Here is a 15,183-nt window from a genome sequence, read left to right as displayed (position 1 = left end):
ACTTCGTAGTTGAACAATTAAAAATGATTAGGTATATTAGTTATCCAAAAACCCGAATGGCTAGTTAAGTGTATATATATTTTGGGGAATTATATAATTTGAAATATATTATAAATCATTTTAAATATGACAAATTCAAGTATAATATACACCTGCATCGCTTTGGTCCAGTGGCAAGAGCACAATAATCCTAGGGTCACGTCTTCAGTTTGATTCCCACCCTCCCCATGTATCTATTGACAAAATATATATATATATATATATATATATATATATATATATATATATATATATATATATATATATAATGTACGAGTTAAGTAAAAATTTGTTATCCCTAATTAATTTCAATCTCTTTTTATTTCCCATTAAATATAAATTTTATATATAAAATAAAGACTAAAATCATTTTTAAATCAGAAGTAAGAATAAATGGGAAAAAAAATGCATGCATGATAACTCAAACAGTAGCATGTAAAGAGACTTTGAGGTTTTCATCTTAGCGTAGAATATGGGGAAGAAGTTATAAGTCGTTGGAGTTGTGGAGAAAGACGAGCAGCTGCTTGTAACCTTGTGGTTCAGTCAATCAATGAAATAGACGGTCAGCCATTTTCTATTTAATTTGTCAATTCTGTGGCTTACCAAACCATTTAATATTTATTAAACAATCATGCACCTATTAATCAACCAACCTATTTTTTCCTCAAGTCTCCTACCATGGGCAGATACTGCCCCCATGAAATCCTTAATTTACATAGTTAGTTTATTTGCAATGTTGCCCCATTAAATTTGTGAATTTAATTTTCCCACATAATTCACTTAATTTTTTAAGTTATTTATTTATTCTACTTAGACTAAATATGAATTATTATTTTAATTTTATAATGCTACTAAAAATTAGAAAATAAATAGAATTATCATATTAATTTATTCATTGTAACATATATTTTCACTAGGTTCAATTTCATTGGTGACAATCCATCCTTAAACTAAAGAAAAAAATATTTTTTCTATGTATATTATAAAATTTTTATATTTATTGCACATTAGTTTCTTTTCTCAAGAAAAATGAGAAATTTATAATAATTGATTCAAATTAAATTTTCTATATATAATAGGACCCTCGTGAAGGAGCTAGTAATTTAGTTTTGGGGCTCAATTAGAATATGTTATTTATTAAATAAATAAAAATTAATAAATTTTTTTTTTTGCAAAAGTTAATATGTTATTACAATTAATCTATAATAACAAAATTAAATACCTTAATTTTTTTTAACAAAATTGACTTGTTAAAAATCAAATAGAACTATTGTCAATTCAAAAACATAATAAATGTTTTATATTATGAATATCTATTATGGCCTAAAATCGAAAATTTTGTCTAATTTATCTTAAATCTATTTTTTTCTAAAGCAATAATAAAAAGCAAATTTAATTAAAAAATATATATAAAGTTATTTTAACCATCTTAATTTTTGACATGTTTTTATCACACTCACATATGTTTAATGAATCTATAAATTATAAATATATATATTATTTAGATATAAAATATGAAAAGTGAAGAACTACCTTGTTTGATTTTGAAAATATAATAATTAAGCTGTTGGTTTTATCAAAATGACAAAAATTTAATTACTTCAATTGAAATGGGTTGGAATTAAGAATCTATCATTTGAGGGAAGGGAATAAATATTAATAAGAAAAAAAATAAAATTTTTATAAAAATATAGGGACTAAAATAAAAATATAAAATATTAAGATATTAAAATTAAATTATGAGTGGAATTTATATAACGATAAAAATATTGGAGGGACAAACAATAATTTTGTAAAAAAATATATTAAAATTTATAGGTAAAATTTTAAATTTAAAAATTATAGGAGGGTAAATAGTAATTTAAAAAAAAGATTAAATTTATGGGTAATTTTTTTAATTTTAGAAACTTGGGAGAGGGAGTGGGGGAGGGGGGCATGGCCCCTTATCTGTATATAGTTTTGCTATTGAATTGAAACCTTCGTTAACAATACAGTTTGAACTATTTTGTTGATGGATTATAAAATATAAAGTAAGTAATTTGTTTAATTTTGAAAATATATATATTAAATTATATATTTCACAAAATATTAAATACTAAAGTGTAAATTATCTTATAAAATATTTATTTTTAAAAAACTGCCATTATACTCTTAAAAATTTTTAAAATTTCAAGGGGATCAGTTCCCCTTACCAGAAGCTCCTTATGTCCCAGGGACCCTACTGTCTTTTTCACAAGACTAATGAAGTTTTTGAGAGAAGAAAAAATTTAGAAAAGTATATCATGCTATTTTATAATTTAATATTTAATAAAATTGTCATAAATAAAAAAAAATCTTATTTATTTGATATTTTTATATTATATTAATTAAAATTATATATATCGATTGATATTAGAATATAAAGTTAGAGATATCTTTTGAAAGTCTTATTTTATCTAAATATCTAAATAGAATGGAAGAAAAGTTTTATTTTTTTTATATTTACTTTATCATTTTATAGTTGTATTATACACTAAATTATATAATAATAATAATAATAATAATAATAATAATAATAATAATAATAAATAAATAAATAAATAAATAAATATACAAATCAACGTATCAACATTTTTCTCAGTGAGAAAATTTGTAAAAAATAATCCTCACTCAATAAAATATTAAGATAATCACAAGCAATGCTGTGTTAAAATGAGAAGGAATAGATAAATGAAAAAAAAAAAAAATCTATAAATCTATTGAGGCAATGATATTGCATTGATTTGTTAAAAATATCCACTCCAACAATAATTGACAAATTTCTCTATTTTATAAGGTGTTAAAAAGTCGAGCCACTTATAAATTACTCAAAGTTTAATTTATTAATTGTTTGATTCAATTCAAATAATTAAATTTGTGTTTAATTTTTAAACTCATTTAATAAATAAATAAAATTTAATTTATTAATATTCAATTCATTTAGAGTTGCAAATTAATTTATTTATAGGCTCATTAATGACTCTGGAAGCTGTCTTATTGAACAAACTTGTAAGTATCATTATTTTGCTGGCTCATAATCTGATATGTTTGTAAACTTATTTTAATTTTGTTTATAATTAGTTTATTAATTGATGTATTATCATGATAATTTAAAATTATAATACAATTAAATTATACAAGATATAGTATAATTAAAATATAATTAATCCCTTTTTGGACATTAATAATGTTATAAATTTTTATTTAAAATTGAATTTTTTTTAATGATTTTTATGAAAAGTAACTTAATTTTTTGTTAATATCAAAATGAAATTTAAAATTATGATGATAGAAATCTTTCAGTCTCGAAGTTGTATTTGAATTTAGAGCACCTCATCATTAGCATCTTATATATTTATTAAAATTAAAATATTCATTAAAATTAAAAAAGAAAAGAAAGGCACCAGTAATTCCATCTTTGCCCGGGAGGCTTTCACTTCCACAATTTCAGCAGGAGAATTTGACTGATAACTCTGTTTTCCCCTGTCTTAGCCATCTCAGTTGCTAAACACACATTCAATTCCACCACTTGATTCGTCGTTGACCTTGTAGCGGAAGTTGCAGATACACAAGCCATTGCTAATTCCACATCTTTCCATACAGAATTAATGTCGAAATCTCCACCTAATCTTGAATCTACAATGTTTTCAATGGCCCCATTTTGAATCATGGAATCAATCTACTGACTTAAATGAGTCCTGTCATGGGCTCTGGCGATCACAGGTTGGCATGTGATGCTTTCTAAAAGCTCACCATCCTAAAGCTGATTGTACGGGTAGCCGCAATTTGCATTATTACAATCTCAAAACTGTTTGGTTAGTGAACCTTGGCGAGCATCCACCTATTTGTAGCCCCTGTTCTAGAACAATATCAAGTTATGCTGGCAGCATAGTTTCCCTAAGAATCATGACAATTTGCTACCAAAAATAAGAGGCAGGAAGAATTGTTTTGAATTTCAGGCTGACTCCAGGTTTTAAGCTCAGATAAACACGAGATTTTGCGTTATTTGGTCTATCAATATTTATGTAAGGCTTGTATAAACATTAGAATGCCAGCATAATTACTCTAGTTTTTTTTTTTTTTGAATTTTTTTATTTCCTTTTTGTTTTGGTTTTACAGTTTCAGATCAATCCTCTAGAATCTTGATTGAAACTACTGTTTTTTTGTTAATTCTAATATTTGAAATAAAAGAATTTAATTTTTTTTAATTTAAAAAGAAAATTCATTTAAAACAAGTAAAAATCAAATATAATAGTGTGAGAATTCATTATTTTTTTTTTCTCGCAAATTTTGAAGGAAGTCATTAGTTAGTCATATTCAACCTCTTGCTTCTCAGCTAGAGAAAACAGGCTATTTTATATTCACAACATCATTCCAATTTATTATAACTACTACACATATTTGTCTTCTGGTTTGGCTACAAATCACAAGACAGAGAAACTAGCAGAAAGGGAATGAGGTCCGAGGCACAAAACGTGAACATACTCTAATTTCCTGAAAATACTACCTTGCCAAGGGAGATAGTCCAGCAGACAAATTCACACTCATATATTCAACAGAATTATATGATGGACTACGCCCCTCCCTTGTTCGAGCCATCTCTGTTGCTAAACACTCGTTCAATTCCATCACCACTTGGCTCATAGTTGGTCTTTCAGCAGAAGTTTCTGACACACAAGCCATTGCTAATTCTGTAACTTTCCATAGAGAATTGATGTCGAAATCTACATTTAATCTTGGATCAGCAATGGCCTTAATATCCCCCTTGTCAAGCATGGAACTGACCCAGGTGCTTAGATGAATCTTATCAGCGGTTTTGGCAATCACAGGTCGGCTTGTGATGATCTCTAAAAGAACAACTCCGAAGCTATAAACATCGCTTTTTTCTGTCAACCAGTTTGTCACATGGTACCTGCAAGCGAAAACATGTCATTAATTTAATTCACACTCATTTGAGCCAAGAAACTAATGCTTCTTGATTTCATCATTTAATCATTTCTTGGTTTTTTCAATGGATTCTTGGGTGATTCAATAAGAGCCAAGTGGTAGCCTTTCCTTGCTTTGTAACCTTCATCTCCCATTATTAATGATTTGAAAAGTTAAACCACTAAGATAATTGGTTAGTAATCTAGCTAATGGTTAAATAAATATATCTCATAGAATATAGTTTTGCTTAAGATTGACATAGGCATGCTCCAGAGTTCGAGGCCCAGCCAAATTAATTGTACAAAAAAAAGACTTACTCAGGATCAAGGTAGCCCGGAGTGCCAGCAACAGTTGTTGTCACATGAGAGTCACCTTCAGCTGCAAAATTTCTTGATAGCCCAAAATCAGCTAGTTTGGCTTGGAATTTATCGTCCAATAAAATGTTTGTAGTCTTCACGTCTCTGTGTACAATTGGTGGCTTGCAACCATTGTGAAGATACTCCAATCCTAAATTTTCCATTTTAATGTCATTTGCCATAAAAAATGGACAAGAAAATCTTGTACGTGAATCATATATATGCTTACTAACCCTGTGCTGCCCCAAGGGCTATACGAAGTCTCCCCTCCCAGCTTAAGATATCTGCTGGGTCATCGACTACATTCACACGAAGCCCTTTTTGGCACAACAATGGAATTTCATACAAGTTGACTAAATTATTATTTCACCTGATGCGCTTACTACAGCATAGGAAAAAATATATATATATATATAACAAAGGCAAACCTGATAGATGGTGTTTTAAGTCTCCATTGGCCATGTACTCATAGATGAGCACCAAGTGGTTGGCTTCCTCGCAGTATCCAACAAGGCTAGTCAAGTTTTTGTGATGAACTCTCAAAAGAAGCTTGACCTGCCATTGGAATGCACACTATATAGTATTATCTCCCAGGGAAGAGAAAAATTTATGTAAGGCATGCTTTTACACAGATACCTCGGCCTGGAACTCCTTGTAGCCTTGAACTGAAGATGGAGAGACCGTCTTTACTGCTACTTCAATATCATCCAAGTAGCCATGGTAAACGGATCCAAATCCTCCCCTACCAAGAACTCTCTCAAAGTTGTTAGTAATTTCCAGGACTTCCGAGTAGGTGAATTGTCGTTTTCTTGACTCTAATGCATCACTAGTTTTCCTGGTTTGAGCTTCCATCATCTCACCAGCTACTGCAACATATATGTAATTTCATATATCTTCTTACATGGAATATATAAGTAATTTCATTCTTATACTACACGTATATCTACACTGAAAAGAAATAAACACTGTCTGCAAGTAGTATTGCTCATATAAACATACCTGCTGCCTGTTTCTTTCTTCTTTTAAGACATATTGCCAATAATATTGCAGCTACTATCACAAATAATGCAGCAACCGATACAGTTACTGGAACAACGTACTTCTTATTCTTATTATCGTTGCATGAATCCGATGCACAAAGTTCTGGATTTCCGTCAACACTAGAATTGATAATGACAAAAATAAGAAAATATAGAAGACTTGGATATAATTCTTGCTCTTTTTAAAAATTATTTTTTCACAAGTCAGAGTCAATTTTATTAATGAAAAAGTAAAGAAAAACTTAGCAAGACATATTCAGACTTAGTTAAAATTGGGAGACTAAATAGTAATTTTTCCTAATTTTAATTATTTATTTTATAAAATTATTGATACTTTTGATAAATGAAATTATAATGCTCTTTATACATGTGGACTCTTTATATTATGAAAGATCATAAATTTCACCAAGTAAGAACAGAAAATGAGTTTCACATGCATCTTTAAAAGGTAATATGATTCTTGGAAGCTAGACCTTAGCAATAGCAAACCACTTTGCGATCTTTTCAAGAGGTCAACTGGAACTGTACCTGTGAGCCTGTTACCTGTCATGTTTCTGCAGAGGCATATAGAAGAGACTCATATGAGAATTTCTTATCATAAAGCTTCTATGCTCAGTTTAATCACTATTAACTTACAGGACTTTCAAAGACGCCAACTGAGAGAGGAAATCAGGCACAGGTCCAGTTAAACTATTGTTTGACAAGTCCCTGGCATTATAATGGAAATTGAAACTAAATTTTTTTTCCTACTTCAAATTGAGAAATTTTTTTTCCTACTTCAAATTGAGAATTCATGGTGTTCAATTAGATTAATTAAGATACTCACAGAGATTTTAGTGATTTCAGATTGGCTATATCAGAAGCTATCTCCCCTGTCAATCCACTCGAGGACAAGTTCCTAATTGAATTTTCTTGAATACTCGTTAAAAGGAGATGGAATTAGAAGAAAATTCAATTCATTATGCTAACCCAGAAGGCATAAACTTACAAGGATGTGATTATAGGTGGAGCAGTCCCATTATAGCTGCAGCTAAGACCATCCCACACATAATCCTGAGGAGCACATGGATCTCCTTGCCAGTTTCTTGTTATTCCATATGTTGACTTGATTTCCATGATTGCGTCAACTATTATATGTTCAGTTGTATAAATGGTTATGAAATAATGCAACAGACAAACACTGATATTTAACGTATGATCATACTAATAAACATACTATCAGCTTGGCTAGTTTCTGATTGCAAGAGCTCAACCACGTAATAAACTTCAATTGCATTGAGAAGGGGAGGCAGGGTTGACCCACCAACTTTGAAGAGAGAAAAATCATAGTTTCCTCCAGTGATGGCTGATCCGCTATACGCAGTGATTGTGTACAAGTAAAGAGGAATAATAGGTCCAGCCCAGAAGGTTCCATTCAAAGAAATGTTGAATTTACGGGATTGGTTGGCTTCAAGCTTCTCAATTTCAGCAAAATGCATATACACATAAAATTGGTAAGTTTTATATTCCACACTATCGCCTATGGATACTAGCAAAGGATTGCTGCTGTTTGCTTGTGTGACTGCGCTCCTCATCACAATTGATGGTGGCTGGTAATCATTATGGCTCCCAAAATCAACAGTCAGATTGGTACTTATATCCGTCAGTTGTATTAGATGAAAGGGATGCCATAGACGATCGTAGACATCATCAGGATACCTGAGGGTGCGCACACATGCTTGTTAAAATTAATGCAAACAGTATACTTTGAGTTCGAATCCTAGTTAGAGCACTTAATTACTTATTGCAAAGGAAGTTGGAGATATAGAATAGTTCATCACCTGACTGTTTGATTGGTTATGGAACCAAGATCCAGCCGTTTATTTAAGAGTGCAAGCGCTCCGGACTGGGCTACATATGTGGTATTCTTCAAAGGCCTTAATTCCAATGTTGAAATGAAGGGTGTTCCTGAATTTTTATTTACAAGACATACGCTTGTGTATTTCAATGGAGCATCATATATGATCTCCTGTACTAGAGGAGTGGATGCATTGAGAATTTGCACCGTAACCCATTTATTAGGTCCTATATGCAGATCAAATACTGGTAGCTGATTTAGGTTATCATAATTTCCATACATGAAAGTAGCTTTGATCAAATATTTGGTATCCGCAATAGTTGTCACATTGTAGCAATTTCTGCTGCCCTTAGGAAAGCTCCTGACGTACCATAGCGGCCTGTCAATGCTATTTGTACTGAATTCAGATGATATACTCTTAGTTACACCACTGTTAATGAATGATGCATCTGAAATATAATGGAGGCTGGTTTTTGGATCAGAATAGCTAGCATCTGCTGGCAAGCCACAATCAAGGCTAAGGAAGCCTGAACAAGGAAAAGACATGCATGTGGTTAACAAAAATGAAAATTTAATTATTTAAACTGATATGTCATATCAAGAAATTGAGATTTCTTATAGACCTGATTGATCCTGGCCCTGAGCCAGACTTGTAAGAGCTAAAACACCAAGAACAAGAAATGAGATCTCCATGCATGCATTCCTGTTTAGAGTTTCTTCATATAGAAGTAATTAATAGTCTCTTCATAGACTAGCAAAATCATATGGTGATATGATGAAATTTAGCAAGTGACTAGCTCAATAGAAACGGCTTTAAGTTTTCTCAACTAGCCTATATTGATCTACAAAAGAGAAAGGTCAATTTACTTCTTAAAAAAGTAAAAGAATAATGTCAATTTATTGAAAGCCGAGGAGATAATGTTTGAAATTTTCATTATCGATATTTTTTATTCAAGATGTGCAGGTAATGTGGTATGCAATCTAACAACTCCTAAAACATAACGTATCATACTAGTAAATAGCTATAAAAAAATTAAATTAAATATTAAAAATAATAATAAATGCAATATTGATTGACGTTACTTTTTTTTCGAAAATATTAATGATATAAAAGGGGTAGACATCTGGGTTAAAAAAAAAAGCATAAAATAATACTGATGTTTGATACATAATTTCTGCACTATCTCCCTCTTAAGTGTAACCACATAGTTATCGCTTGACAAGTTAATATTTAACTCAATAACAGTGCAATTACTCTGATATCATAATAAATTTTGAAGAAGACACTAGGCAAATTCTATATGAGTTCATTTTTAATATGAGTTTATCAAACATTTGAGTTATTTTACACTAGCCAAGTCAATGTTATAACCTATCTATTCATATTCACTCTTTAATATAATCCCAACAACAATTAAATTGGAGATATAATTGATACTTTTGAAAGGAGAAGTTAAAGCTAACATTCACCAGTATTGAAATTTTTTTAAGTGATTTGCTGAAGCACTTATAACACAACCTAATTTTGTTTACCACCTCAATTTCACGAGTCATTGTCTGAAAGTCACCCCTTAACATAGTCTACCACCTTAACATAGTCTGAAAGTCACCCCTCTGCAACTTGTTCGTTTTAAAATGATCAGATGGATTCAACTTCTTATAATAAATATTTTTGGCAAAATCCCAACGTCACTATAGAAGATTTTAGTTGAAAATTATGCTGCAGAATTTGTTTGACTTGGAGGATATTTAAAAAAAAAAGGCAAAAATATATATAATTAAAAGGTAAAAATATTTTTCACAAAACCAAAAATGAATATTCTGTTTGTTTCAATTTTATATATCCACACATAAGATTTAAATTAGAAATTAGTTTAAATAATTTTTCTTAGAAATTTTTTAATAGATATATTTAGAATTTTTTTAATGTATTTTAGATTTTAACTATATTTTTTACATTTTTTTAATTATTGAGGCTTCATTATGCAATATTAACTGTTTTAATAAATATTAATTATTTTAATAATTGTTAGCCATTTTACTAGCCGTTAGCTATTAAATATTAGTTGTTAGTGATTAGCTATTTATATAGTGATTTAAAACAGAAGTGTTCTGTAAAAATAACTGTTGGATTAGTTGTTAAATGTAAAACTCGTGGTAACCCTCGTTAAAACGATCTCCTAACCTATAAAAGTTGGGAGATGTTACTCATGAACCATTCTCTCAAATTCTAATTACTATAAATACTGTGTTAACAGAATAAATAAGAGAATTAGTGTTTTGATATTAACCAAAATATTAAACACTACCTTAAATTCTTTTGCTGAACGGCGCCTAACAAATAAATAGATGAAGTGAATTAATAGTTTGATTTGAATGACTCAAATATCACAAACTAATTATTTTGATTTTCAAGCAGCCATGAATCTACTAATAATTATGATCTAATTTAGAGCCAAATTATAGTAATTCACTTTTTTATATAATTTTAGCTAATTTTAAAGAATTGAATTTAAAATTCAACCCTTCTACACATTGCTCGCATGAAAAAGTACAACAGGGTTTGGTTAATTTCACCATCATGTGAGAAACAGTCATAGATTCATTTAAGGGAAACATGAATTTTGAGAATTGGTAAAAGTCCACTGATCTTATTTATAAATATTGATTTGAAGGTCTACTAATTAATTTTCTGACAATTAAGAGGGGAAAAAATATATGAAATTCAGATTAAGAGTTATCAATGGTTTGGCATTATTATTATTAGTAATATGAGAGTGTGTAAGTCAATATAAATATATCAATTAAATTCAATAAAATAATGTAATCCAAATAGATCATGGATATATAGATATCCAAAAATCTCCCCTGTTTTACATAGATATGATGTATAGAATGCTCAGATTTGCTGTATATATGAGCCTGCAATGTGTCTAAAGCTGGAATAGCCAGTCTAAGAGAGAACTCAGGTTTAATTCTTGCAGAAAACATTGCTGGGAGGGGATCTTCTGTGGACAACGGACATAGAGAATATCTTAACGTACTAAAAAAAATTAAACAAAAAAAAAAGCAAAAAAATACTTCTTTGTGGCAGCGGCGGCGTAGGAGTCAGCGTGTCCGCCTCCTCCGCCCAGAAATCACAGAGAATAGAAAGCTAAGTAGTTTAGCTACGAACAAGCATAAGAGACACAAAGAAGATACAGCCATCAACAATGCAAAACAAAGGACAATCTTTGAGGTTACTTCATCCAAGATTCTGGTAAACAGTTTGTTATTCATGGATGAAGTGGTGTAACGAAAAGATTGATCAAAGAGGAGAAGTGAAATATGAAGGGTGCTTATGCTATAACGATGCAGATATTTATACTGGATGAGGGAATACTTAGTTTGGTGCCCGAAAGCAATACGTTGCTTCCATGCTGGTTTTCGCATCAACCTTTCTCCAAGAAATGCCTATATTCGTCTGTTTCTTTTTACCAGTTAATAATTTTATACCATGTTCAGTATTTGTTTTCACTTTCCATGAATGACATTTATAAGGTAAATAAATGGCAATCAAATGATTTCTAATGACTTTCTTTAGATATTAGATCAATTTGCTTTAGAGGATTTCATTAGATAACTACAATTATTTCAGAATTCAGATTAAAGTTGGGTCAGAGATAAGTTTGAAAGAGCGAAAAAGAACAAACTTAAACATAAGAAATTTATGACACCAACACGTGGGTATTATATATTTAATATGGAGTTTTGATTTTCATAATGGACTAAGGAAGAATTTCGCTATCTTCCTATAATATTCTTTTTAAAGATAGCATGCCCTTAATGGTGGCTTGTATTTTAGATATATATAGGCCTTATTTGATTGAGAGTAAACCAATAAAGTAAAACTTCTTAGGAAGTATAAAAAAATAGTCTTATTTGATTTGCATTATCAAATCAACTTGGTAAAGTACTCCAATTCTTTTGTATAAGGGAAGTAACTTATCTAGCAAACTTAAGCATAAAAAATTTATGACACGAACACGTGGGTATTATACATTTAATATGCGAGTTTTGATTTTCATAATGGACTAAGGAAGAATTTCACTATCTTCCTATAATATTCCTTTTAAAGATAGCATGCCCTCATTTAACGGTGGCTTGTATTATAGATATAGGCCTTATTTGATTGAGAGTAAATAGACCAATGAAGTAAAACTTCTTAGGAAGTATAAAAAAATAGTCTTATTTGATTTGCATTATCAAATCAACTTGGTAAAGCACTCCAATTCTTTTGTATAAGGGAAGTAACTTATCTAGCAAACTTAAGCATAAAAAATTTATGACACGAACACGTGGGTATTATATATTTAATATGCGAGTTTTGATTTTCATAATGGACTAAGGAAGAATTTCACTATCTTCCTATAATATTCCTTTTAAAGATAGCATGCCCTCATTTAACGGTGGCTTGTATTATAGATATAGGCCTTATTTGATTGAGAGTAAATAGACCAATGAAGTAAAACTTCTTAGGAAGTATAAAAAAATAGTCTTATTTGATTTGCATTATCAAATCAACTTGGTAAAGCACTCCAATTCTTTTGTACAAGGGAAGTAACTTATCTAGGTAGAGTTTGATTAGTTGCACTTTTCTTAGTTAAGCATAATGAATTTATTAATTTGTTATGTATTTTAAATTATTTTATAAGCATTATTATCTTTTATAATTTAAAAGCAAATTACTTCTTAAGAATATGCTTCCCGAAAAATATACTTCTCAAAAGTAAAGTATTTTAAACCAAAGAAGGCCATATTTTTTTATTGAATTCGAATTATATTCGACTTAAAAATTCCACTTGGTTGAGGAATGTAAATCCTAGTAATAGCAGGCTATTGAGCATTCTCTTGAGACCCAAAAGCCTAAAATTAGAATTTGAATAGGATTTGGAATTGGATTTGAATAGAATAACCGGTTGCCATTCCTGGCTGAGGCACCTAGCACCACTCAGTCGGTAGTCACATATATATAAAACAGAGTCGCGAGGGCACAACCTGGTTGTGAATTGTGATCTATAGCGTCGGAGTCCCTGTCTTCCATGTCTCTCTGCGATATCAGGGCGGATATGGAGGAAAATACTGCAACTCCCAACAAGAAGCAAAAACGAACCAAATACGATGGCACGATGAACACAATGCACACCGCTGATCCTTTATCTCTATTGCCCGAAGACCTTGTGCAACATATCTTATTCTTTCTACCACCAAGAGATGTGGCTCGTACCTCTATTTTATCCAAGTCATGGCAGATATTCTGGAATTCTCTCCCAACACAAAATTTCACATTGAGCTACTACCACGACGATAGAAGGGAAGATTCTGAAGCTACTAGCAAGTTCATCAAATTCGTTGATGATTCGTTGCAAAAACTCCGGGGCCAGATAGCAAAAATCAAATCATTCTGCTTATTTATATCCAATTATCAACAAAATTTGTGCTCTTGCATGGATGATTGGATCGGATTAGTAACCAAGAACTGCATTGAAGAGCTAGATATTTGCATTTTCGTTATCTCTGCAGAAGGGGTCAAAAGGTCCGTTTTGCCTCAGGCCACTTTTCTGGCAAAATCGTTGTCTGTATTAAGGTTACAAGGTTTTACTTTGGAGGACAGCTTGTTGAGAGGTGATATGATGCTGCCTTGCCTGAAAATTCTGTCTCTATCCCACGTTCATCTTAGTGAGTTGATGACAGAAAAGCTACTGTCTTCTTGCCCTTCACTTGAGGAATTTTCTCTCTTAACATCAAGAGTGGTGAATCTTTATGTTCCAAACCTTCCCAAGCTCAAGAAGGTAGAAGCAGATGTCTTTAATAAAATTCAGATTGAAGCACTGAATCTTCAAATTCTTGATTGTACATGCATTCTATCTGAATTAGAGCTGAATAAACTTCATTGTAATAATCTTAAGGAGTTAAGATTATCTTCCCCCATTACCAACCGATGGATTCAGGAACTTTTTGATAAATTCCACTTTCTTGAGACCTTGCACTTGAAATCTTTGAAACGCTGCCAATGGGCTTTTATTTCAACCCATAAGCTCAAGAGATTAAGCGTGAATTTGGACATATATCATCCAGAGGTACTTCATATTGATGCTCCAAATTTGAGGTCATACACTTACCAAGGTGATATTGTCCCTTCTTCTTTTCATATGAATACTTCAGGTCTACAATTTGCCGAAATAAAAATGACTGCCACTAGTGACCTTGACATCTCGTGGTTTCTCAAGTTGAATAAGTATCTTGGAATGTTCCACAAACATGATGTTTTGGCTCTGGTTATTCACTCTGATGTGGTAATAACAAAATATTCTGTTATTCTCTTTGTTTTCTTTTTACGTTTCTGCAATAGGCTTGTGTATGAATTTCCTTTGTCCTGACCATATATTTTCTGTTTTCCTTTCTTTGATTTAATGGATGAAGATTACATTCAATCCAGAGGAGTGGACAGACATATATACACCTCAGCCTTGCAATCTTGATCGTATAAAGATTATTCATATTTCATCAACAATTTTCAGCAACTATTCAGCTCTTTTGGATGGACTATTATGTTGTGCTCTTCCAAGAACTCTACAAGTCAAATATGGATCCGGGTGCAACAATAAGCTCATCAAGGTAATATAGATCATTGTACAATATCCAACTGGTAAAATGTAATTTGACAGTTTGAGGATCAATTGCTTATGCATGATTTGATTTCATGATGTTGCAGTTCCTTTGTAGGACTTTCACCAACAAGGAAGAAATTCAACAGTGTTCGTTTAATTGCAATTTCTTGTGTTGGCGGCATATCTTGAAAGATGTTAAGATCAAGACTCAGTCTTACAGTGGTACGGAGGCAGAAGTTGTTGAGCAGAAACGAGTATTTGAGTCTCTGCAAAATCTTGAATATGGGGAGCAAGTTATCTTTGAATTTACATGGTGA

At 31.0% G+C, this 15,183-nt stretch overlaps 2 protein-coding genes across 2 annotated transcripts; one reads left to right on the top strand and one right to left on the bottom strand.

Annotated features, from left to right (window-relative positions):
• Nucleotides 1–4,394: 4,394 nt before the first annotated feature.
• LOC110659959 (putative leucine-rich repeat receptor-like protein kinase At2g19210) lies at nucleotides 4,395–9,013 on the bottom strand. Its single transcript, XM_021818077.2, has 13 exons — nucleotides 8,840–9,013; nucleotides 8,200–8,743; nucleotides 7,596–8,077; nucleotides 7,368–7,506; nucleotides 7,206–7,277; nucleotides 7,016–7,087; nucleotides 6,853–6,933; nucleotides 6,339–6,499; nucleotides 5,976–6,205; nucleotides 5,768–5,894; nucleotides 5,573–5,656; nucleotides 5,301–5,490; nucleotides 4,395–4,969 (listed from the first exon to the last, which is right to left on the bottom strand). The coding sequence occupies exons 1-13, from the start codon at nucleotides 8,907–8,909 to the stop codon at nucleotides 4,561–4,563; spliced, it is 2,661 nt and encodes an 886-aa protein (XP_021673769.2). The 5' UTR covers nucleotides 8,910–9,013; the 3' UTR covers nucleotides 4,395–4,560.
• Nucleotides 9,014–13,324: 4,311 nt separating this feature from the next.
• Nucleotides 13,325–15,183, top strand: LOC131180711 (F-box/LRR-repeat protein At3g59190-like). Its single transcript, XM_058148081.1, has 3 exons — nucleotides 13,325–14,551; nucleotides 14,679–14,873; nucleotides 14,971–15,183. Exons 1-3 carry the CDS (start codon nucleotides 13,325–13,327, stop codon nucleotides 15,181–15,183), a joined length of 1,635 nt encoding a protein of 544 aa, XP_058004064.1.

This window comes from Hevea brasiliensis, chromosome 6 (assembly GCF_030052815.1).
Source record: "Hevea brasiliensis isolate MT/VB/25A 57/8 chromosome 6, ASM3005281v1, whole genome shotgun sequence".
In the NCBI taxonomy this organism is placed as follows: Eukaryota; Viridiplantae; Streptophyta; class Magnoliopsida; order Malpighiales; family Euphorbiaceae; genus Hevea; species Hevea brasiliensis.
The sequence above is the reverse complement of the archived record's forward strand: the minus strand, read 5'-3'. Positions and strand labels throughout refer to the sequence as shown.

What these genes read in the sequence shown, in the direction of transcription:
- LOC110659959 (XM_021818077.2), bottom strand. Translation starts at nt 8,909, where the DNA reads ATGGAGATCTCATTTCTTGTTCTTGGTGTTTTAGCTCTTACAAGTCTG. An exon ending in AGCCCTTGGGGCAGCACAGG is followed by an intron (nt 5,491 to 5,572) that starts GTTAGTAAGCAT and finishes TGGAAAATTTAG; the next exon opens with GATTGGAGTATCTTCACAAT. An exon ending in CCGGGCTACCTTGATCCTGA is followed by an intron (nt 4,970 to 5,300) that starts GTAAGTCTTTTT and finishes TTTCGCTTGCAG; the next exon opens with GTACCATGTGACAAACTGGT.
- LOC131180711 (XM_058148081.1), top strand. Translation starts at nt 13,325, where the DNA reads ATGGAGGAAAATACTGCAACTCCCAACAAGAAGCAAAAACGAACCAAA. An exon ending in TGGTTATTCACTCTGATGTG is followed by an intron (nt 14,552 to 14,678) that starts GTAATAACAAAA and finishes TAATGGATGAAG; the next exon opens with ATTACATTCAATCCAGAGGA. An exon ending in GCAACAATAAGCTCATCAAG is followed by an intron (nt 14,874 to 14,970) that starts GTAATATAGATC and finishes ATGATGTTGCAG; the next exon opens with TTCCTTTGTAGGACTTTCAC.